Source organism: Ostrea edulis, chromosome 5 (assembly GCF_947568905.1).
Source record: "Ostrea edulis chromosome 5, xbOstEdul1.1, whole genome shotgun sequence".
NCBI classification, from domain to species: Eukaryota; Metazoa; Mollusca; class Bivalvia; order Ostreida; family Ostreidae; genus Ostrea; species Ostrea edulis.
Window position 1 is genome coordinate 78,413,316 of NC_079168.1, and position 9,063 is coordinate 78,422,378.

Below are 9,063 nucleotides of genomic sequence, written 5' to 3' on the forward strand. Positions count from 1 at the left end.
AGAGAAAGTATTAATATATGAACCAGTTAATAGGCATTCTGTTTTATCTAAATTCAGTTTAGGTCCTGCAACATTACTAAACTCGTGTATGATCTCTAGCGCTTTCTTCAGTGAATTTGGATCGCTTAACAAATTTGTGCAGTCGTCTGCATGTTGTACGATTTAGAAATTTGTATTATCATTTCCATTTAAAATCAAACCATGTACAGCATCATCATTTCTAATTTTGATGACTAGTATTTCTAAGACAAATATAAAAAGAAGAGCTGATACAGGTCATCCTTGCCTGATGCCTATTTGCAATGAGCATGACTTTGACAACCATCCGTTATTTTTAATTTTGAATATTGGTTTATTGTAAAGCGTTTTTATCATTCTAATAAACAAATTACCTAAATTGAATTTTTCCAAAACTTTGTACATGAAATTATATTCCACCGAGTTAAAAACTTTCTCAAAATCAAGAAAAAGCAATATACCATCTTGATCATTTGTCATACAGTATTCAAATATATCAAGTATTAATCGTGCATTCTCCCCAATATACATGCATCTTCCTTTAATATGCACACTTTGTTCACGTCCTATAATTCTATTTGCAACCTTTTGTAATCGACTAGCTAAAACATGGGCAAAAATCTTATAATCTACATTTGTTAGGCTTATTGGTCTCCAGTTTTTTTAAATTTTCTTTTTCTCCCTTTTTATAAATAAGTGATATTATTGCACCTCTTTGAGAAAAGGGCATTAATCCGTTTTCAATACTTTCCATTAAAGATTTATAAAATAGATCTTTTATTTCATTCCAAAATACTTGATAGAATTCTACTAATAGACCATCCTGACCAGGAGATTTATTATTTTTCATGCAATTGACAGCTTTTCTACATTCTAATAAAGTTGGTAATAATGTCAACTATAGATACTTCTTTACTACGATATAACGAACTGTAGACTGTTATTGTTAACTTAAAAGTATATATGGGGTTTTGTTTGCTAAGTCATTTTTGTGACTTGTCCTACCGATTTTGTGACTTGCAAACGAAGACAATGTTGTTACTAGCTTTGTCAGCTGGAACCAAAACATATTCCTCATATAACCTATCTAATTCTTTTATCATTTCTGGTTTACTAAACACAGTAGGATAGATGGTACATACTTTTGTTTTAATATGTATAATGCGGGATTTTAATATTCCTCTTATGCTTTTAACCCATTCTGACAACGTATCAAGTTCTTTTTCATGTTTAGCCGATCGTCTGGCATAATCTTCGACAGAATTCAGAATAAGAGATGAAGTTCTGTCGCCAATTAAAAGACCGAGGTTCTCTGTATTTAGGACCTTTTAGAATAAGTGACCTGAGGTCCTCATTTTCAACTATATCAACATCACCAGTAATACATGTCTAGCTGGACTATAGTTGAAAGAAGATGAAGAACAAGAACACGTTGGTGGATTACGTATAAGATGGTCTATATCTAGGCACTTGCAAAGTTTGTTTATAATGAAAAAGTTTGGATGCAATACATGCAGTAGAAGTGTAGCTGTAGGAAATACAAAGTGTACATAGACTTGAATTTGAAATAAGTTGGAATACACGACTGAACCCTTTTATGATGAAGAATGTTGCTTATGTTCACGGCATTTATTAACCTTTGTTTGTACTTTTGAGCGTCATGATTTGGAAGGAATATCGTCCATGACCCGTGCTGGTTTCAACATTGGCAACATCCATAATCATAGAGTTCAGTCTATATTCAGGTGTTGAAAAATCCAAGTATAGACTAGCTGTGGCTTTTTGAAATAGCGTATGTAAAACTCTCAATGGAACAGAGTAAAGTTTTGTACGAATATGATGTGAACCTAATTGTTTGTTGACGTAAGGCAAAAGTGAATCAAATGTGACATCATTTATACTTGGTCTTTTATATGAACGATGTCCATGTCTTTTGAGTATTGGGAAAGAGTCCCATCACATTCACGTAATTTTTTGTGGACTAGTCAAATTTCCCACATCATGTACTTGATAATTGCATCCATATGGAAATGCAGTGCCTAGGATCCTGATCCAGTGTCTACGAAAAGGGGTGCTTCATTTTGGAATGTTTGTGTGATGGTAAATTTTTTCCAAAATCCTTACCCTCATGGACAAGATGGAGTGGTACGGTGCATTAAAATGCTTGTAAAAAAGTTGGTTACCACCATTATTTATTTGAAACCTATGCCCCGATATTCTTTTATTAAGTGCATCTTTGGTTTCTCCCACATAAATTAAGCGCTAGAGAAATATCGAAAAAATCGCTATCCAGGACTTTCGGCATTCGGGTTTTGGCCGTACTACATTTACCGCTTACCCTCAAAAATAACTTTGCGTTATATAATTCCCATTTATAATTTAACATTATAATGTCAATTCAATCAAATCTCGTCCGTTTTGAATTTCAAATTATCAACTATGCACTCCAAAAAAAGGAGGGGGGAATTTAGAATCGATTTCATTCATAAAGCACAGGCTCTTCTAGGACGTCAAGGCGGCCATCAGACCCTTTGCCGTTCTTTGCGTACACTTCATTTTCTTTCTTACGCCACAGGAGAAAGAATCGTTCAATTTGCCCCATAGTTTGTGACAATGCCTTAAAAAAACGAGACAATCTTGTGGATTAAATAAGATATGATCACGACTTTCGGTAGATAGTCTTCATTCTTGTCATGAAATATGAGTTATCTATCCGTTGTAACCTTCCTGCCTTGACTTTCCGTATGATAAGGTTAAGTATTTTTCTATATAAAAGGAAAGCAGAAAGACCTGTGTATAACCTAACTCTGTCTTGATCTGAACACAATGTTAAGGATTCTGTGTGGAGTTGCTCTGTTAATCGGTAAGACATTCCTGGACATCTAATTAATAATGGATGTCCCCGTGTCACCGAAAGAGTTAAAAATTGGTATTTTAACTTTTTCCATTCACGAACTCAAAGTTTGCAAGGGAATCGGCGTGTAGATTGTAGCTGTATTTATTTCTGTAATACTCAGATTTTGGTAAACCATAGAAAATTTTCACTGTCAAAATATTAGAACAATCTAACATCTCTTGTGAATTCGCAAAAATATGTCCTTCAATCATTAACAATAAATTGTAAATCGGCAGTCTCAAGTTGTTTGCTTTAATATAAACGTATATTTTTCATGGATTTTAATGAATGGACAAAGAAGGATTTTTATTGGGGGCTCTTCATTAATTTTGTTCATGAAATATTTTTTAGAGACCGTTGTCTAGAATGGAACGTGTCTGATAGACATATATTAAAAAGCAGTGTTCATTATTCGTTTTGCAGTGGAGTCATTCTATATAAACTTGAAATGCAAACATTCTAAACTACTCTTTAGATGTTCATGTAAACCATGCTTTATAAAATGAAGATTTTTGGATCAATATATTGGTTCATCATTGCAATTAGCTGCAGAACTGTAGGTCACTTCGAAAAAATATTGTGACGGAACAGAGGTGGTCCGTCACAATATTTTCTCAAAGAGCTACAGTTCTGCAGCTACATTGCGATATAATTTTCAATATTTTTGCTTTAGTCGGGTGACTTTGAAATGATAAATAGGGCCCAACCCTTTTTTAAGATGGCTCATTACACCAAAGTTGTATTTATTGGCTTGTTAAAAGACCCCGTGTTCACCATCGAGAGAGAGAGTGATACAAGCTTTCAATTATTTTATAATGATGAGCCACCAGAAAACCAGGCTTATTGAGTTTTTTCATCAAACTGAGATTTTAACATTTTTAGATAGGTTTGATATCAATAAATAAAAATATGAAATATTTCAGTGAAATTCCTTATTGAGTTATGACATTGCAAAATTGACACCTTCCTCCTGAAAATATTGCAAATACGTTTTTGTAACGTTTACTGTTCTTTTAAGAACAGAAATCCCTATAAGAATAGAAAATATTCACTTCCACAATAAAGTCATATTCATAACAACAAATTGATAACAGTCGGTGAGTACTATTTTCATATCTTAAGTACTCTAATTAATTTTGGGACAAACGTGCAGAAAGGTAAGTAATTATTGAATTTTAAATTTAATTAAGTTTTGGCTACATATTATTTCGTCTGATACTTTACTGATAATACCGGACTGACTCATGGTAATTCTAGCGTATTTCAACGACTCTTTTTCTTCAAATACAAGTGAAATTTTTACTAAATCTTATTCCCACCGATTGTTTGCATCGGTAAGGGTGTTGCTAAAACGGAACGAAAACTATTTATGATTTTTTTGTATTATTTTCCGGAATGATGAAAATATCCAAATTTCGCTGTGATTTGGTGGTGCATGATATGAATATCTAATAAAACACATTTTTTGGGGGGGAAAATTCATATAAAATAATTGTGAGCCACCTTTATAATGCTATATATACATGTATATGCTTCTGTAAATACAAACCATGAAATCTTAATCTAATAATATTTTCGTATAGCTACAGTTTCGGCCTTTCCGAATCTTCAAGAAAGAGCGGAGAGTTGTACCACTGCCGACGATTGTGCCAACGACACGTGCCATGGCCATGACAACGGAGGAAACATAGTCTGCGCCATTCACCACGGAGATACTGGTGTCTGCCACTGTGAACATCACCACCACCACACACCACATCCACACCCTGCAATCCGAGCAGAGACTTGTACCACTGCCGCCGATTGTGCCAACGACACGTGCCATGGCCATGACAACGGAGGAAACATAGTCTGCGCCATTCACCACGGAGATACTGGTGTCTGCCACTGTGAACATCACCACCACCACACACCACATCCACACCCTGCAATCCGAGCAGAGACTTGTACCACTGCCGCCGATTGTGCCAACGACACGTGCCATGGCCATGACAACGGAGGAAACATAGTCTGCGCCATTCACCACGGAGATACTGGTGTCTGTCACTGTGAACATCACCACCACCACACACCACATCCACACCCTGCAATCCGAGCGGAGACTTGTACCACTGCCGCCGATTGTGCCAACGACACGTGCCATGGCCATGACAACGGAGGAAACATAGTCTGCGCCATTCACCACGGAGATACTGGTGTCTGTCACTGTGAACATCACCACCACCACACACCACATCCACACCCTGCAATCCGAGCAGAGACTTGTACCACTGCCGACGATTGTGCCAACGACACGTGCCATGGCCATGACAACGGAGGAAACATAGTCTGCGCCATTCACCACGGAGATACTGGTGTCTGTCACTGTGAACATCACCACCACCACACACCACATCCACACCCTGCAATCCGAGCGGAGACTTGTACCACTGCCGCCGATTGTGCCAACGACACGTGCCATGGCCATGACAACGGAGGAAACATAGTCTGCGCCATTCACCACGGAGATACTGGTGTCTGTCACTGTGAACATCACCACCACACACCACATCCACACCCTGCAATCCGAGCAGAGACTTGTACCACTGCCGCCGATTGTGCCAACGACACGTGCCATGGCCATGACAACGGAGGAAACATAGTCTGCGCCATTCACCACGGAGATACTGGTGTCTGCCACTGTGAACATCACCACCACCACACACCACATCCACACCCTGCAATCCGAGCAGAGACTTGTACCACTGCCGCCGATTGTGCCAACGACACGTGCCATGGCCATGACAACGGAGGAAACATAGTCTGCGCCATTCACCACGGAGATACTGGTGTCTGTCACTGTGAACATCACCACCACCACACACCACATCCACACCCTGCAATCCGAGCGGAGACTTGTACCACTGCCGACGATTGTGCCAACGACACGTGCCATGGCCATGACAACGGAGGACACATAGTCTGTGCCATTCACCACGGAGATACTGGTGTCTGTCACTGTGAACATCACCACCACCACACACCACATCCACACCCTGCAATCCGAGCGGAGAGTTGTACCACTGCCGCCGATTGTGCCAACGACACGTGCCATGGCCATGACAACGGAGGAAACATAGTCTGCGCCATTCACCACGGAGATACTGGTGTCTGTCACTGTGAACATCACCACCATCACACGCCACATCCACACCCTGCAATCCGAGCGGAGACTTGTACCACTGCCGCCGATTGTGCCAACGACACGTGCCATGGCCATGACAACGGAGGAAACATAGTCTGCGCCATTCACCACGGAGATACTGGTGTCTGTCACTGTGAACATCACCACCACCACACACCACATCCACACCCTGTTTTGAGAAATGAGAAATGTTTCAATGATACAGACTGTCCTCCTAGCACCTGTCATGGACAGGATGGAGTGGTGACATGTGACATCCATCACGTGGGTCATGAGGGTATATGTCATTGCACTCGTGAGTATTGAGATTAGTTTTTCTTTTTTCAAAGAAATACGCATGTACGGTAACGACCAGTATTAAATACTTATTGACACATCTTGGTATTCTTTTTCAGATACTGAACATATGAGGAAAGACGAGCTGAACGACTTTTAATGAATATGTACATGTATATATAGGCCTACATCTCATTTATTTCTGATCTAATGTAAATGATGAAAACAAATGATTATGTTTTTATTTTTATAATACGTGGGTATTTTTTATTTACTTAAATAAATATTGTATATTTGTAAACTATATATTGCTTGGTGTTTTCCTCTGGCATGCGACACAGGAAATGGTATTGTATCTGTGTATTTCTTTGAGTGCCATGGGATATAGCAATTAACACCTTGGTAGACCCTGGCCACTCCAGGTAAATAACATCTGTTTAGATTAGGCTCCGCCTACATTTTCACTGACCGTACGGTCTTGAGATGGGTTTTTAAAATGCTATCGAAAAGTATTTAGATCACCACATTTATTATACCGAGCGAAGCTCGAACGGACCGATGTAACACATATGTGAAAATAAAAAGACAAAAGAAAAGAAATGATCGATATCTACATTCCATACCTGAAAATTCTGTGAGCGGAAGGGGCGCCGCCAATTTGTTCAACTATCAGTATCCTCCTCACAATACGTGCCTTGTGAGCTGGTGCATTACGAAGAGTGTTCCAAAAATAATGTAATATGTGCATTTTCTCGCGAAAATCATATACAGTGTGACCTCAAGAACGGTCATAGGAAAGTTGGTCTAAATTTCACCCACCCCCACCCCCGGAATTCGGGACTCCGGTATAAATCCGTCTTTTGCATGATAATGCACCTATTCACAAGGTATGCTTTCCCTTACCAAAATATACCATAGGCCCTGTGGCACACAGTTGTTGCCAGTCCCCCCCCCCTAAAACTCAAATTTAAGGTAAATCGTGGTCTCTTGTTCAGAAAAATATAAACGATAAAAGAATAAATTTCTTCCATTATCGGAGGAATAAATGACAAAATCTTTTGATTTACTGAATTATTTTTTTGGAAGAACTTATATTTTTTCCAAAAAAAACTTAGAATTTGCGTCATTTTATTAATTTCACCTTATCAAAAATGACAGAAAATTACAACGTGGAAGACATATACCAAGCCTTATAAAATCTGTAAAATCAAGGGGTTTCGTACATGGACTCCCATCAGGGCTTTGCCCTGGGGGCCTCAAGGCGGCCCCAGCCTCATAAAAAGTTGCGCCCCCCAACTGCAATTCCTGGATCCGCCCCTAGTTGCTGTACAGTGCATTTGCGGAAAGTTTGATGCACATTTATAAACAAGAAACATTGGTGCACGCACCAAAGTTATGGGCCGAACAAATTTCCAAGAGAGTATCATTGTTTCCATAAACTAAAACTGTCTCGTAAACATATTGATTGGACAAGTGTCCAAATTCGACCCATTAACATACAAAATGAACAGTAATCTGTTACTCCTTAAAGATCTGTGAACTACGTGTATGTCCAGTAGGCAAAGGTTCTCCAGTGGACTTTTTTAAAGAGCAGTCTGAACCTTAACCTTAAACCATTGTGACCTCAGAATAATGTGTTTATATGCTGCTTTACGTCTCATTCTCGAATTTTTCACTCTTATAGAGACGTCACCTTCGGGCGAATTGAGCAGTGAGGGTTCTTTATCGTGCTAACGCCTATCGTGACACAGGACCATGGCTTACAAGCCTCATCTGAATGACCTAAAAATAATAGATATGGGTTATTCTGCTCCTTGGATGTTATAAGTTTGATGAATATTTACAATGTTCATTATTGGAAAATATTGAGCTTTTATCACTTGAATATATTAAGCAAACATTTTCTAATGTGCAAAATAATTCAACCAATGACTGTTGCATGAATACTGCATTAATTTAATTTCACACTTTCCATATTAAAACTGTGACATTTAATTTGGGTTATCCAAATATCATAACCTTTCGCTATGAAATAAATCAGATTTATTCAAGATTGAAAATTTTATTGGCACAACCTGTGACAATATTTAACAAAATAGTATAATATAATAATGCAATAATCAAAACATTCTTTAGCACCCTTGGAATTATGCATTTTTCAAAACAAAACAAAAATGACGCCACCTCTATAAATAGGTCAGCAGATAAGCGCACGTGACCTGTGTGTTACACAAAAAAACACAACAAAAACAAAAAAAAAAAACAAAAACAAATGTTTAAAAAACACCACCGAATTACTTTACATACAAAATGAAAACGTATCATGATAATCAGTAATCCAACTTAAAAAAAAAATACACACTCATCCCGCAGAAACTCATACACTTCTCAAATTCTTATTTCATAGAATGGGCCGGCTCGTGCCGGCCCATAACAAGGTTTATTTGTGTTTCGGTTGTCGAAAATACTGATGAAAATCAATTTAACTATGATGAAGAATTGCTTATATAAGACGTCTTGATTGTGAGCTAAGAAAGCCGAAGTCGTAATCAGTGACTAAAATATTATTGTTCAGGGGAAATAGCTCGCACAACATGAACATTGTCAATATATGCATGTGTATTATCTAGCACGTTTGAGTTGATTATACTTTTAGAGAAATTTTCGTCCTAGAATGCGAACATTCACA

At 38.2% G+C, this 9,063-nt stretch overlaps 1 protein-coding gene across 1 annotated transcript; it reads left to right on the plus strand.

Annotated features, from left to right (window-relative positions):
• Positions 1-2,791: 2,791 nt before the first annotated feature.
• On the plus strand, positions 2,792-6,678 carry LOC125649881 (uncharacterized). The gene is made up of 3 exons (XM_048877718.2): positions 2,792-2,881; positions 4,498-6,393; positions 6,494-6,678. Exons 1-3 carry the CDS (start codon positions 2,845-2,847, stop codon positions 6,532-6,534), a joined length of 1,974 nt encoding a protein of 657 aa, XP_048733675.2. The 5' UTR covers positions 2,792-2,844; the 3' UTR covers positions 6,535-6,678.
• The last annotated feature ends 2,385 nt before the right edge of the window (positions 6,679-9,063 follow it).

Coding starts and splice junctions, on each gene's coding strand:
- LOC125649881 (XM_048877718.2), top strand. CDS start 2,845: ATGTTAAGGATTCTGTGTGGAGTTGCTCTGTTAATCG. Junction 2,882..4,497: donor TGGAGTTGCTCTGTTAATCG/GTAAGACATTCC, acceptor ATTTTCGTATAG/CTACAGTTTCGGCCTTTCCG. Junction 6,394..6,493: donor GGGTATATGTCATTGCACTC/GTGAGTATTGAG, acceptor ATTCTTTTTCAG/ATACTGAACATATGAGGAAA.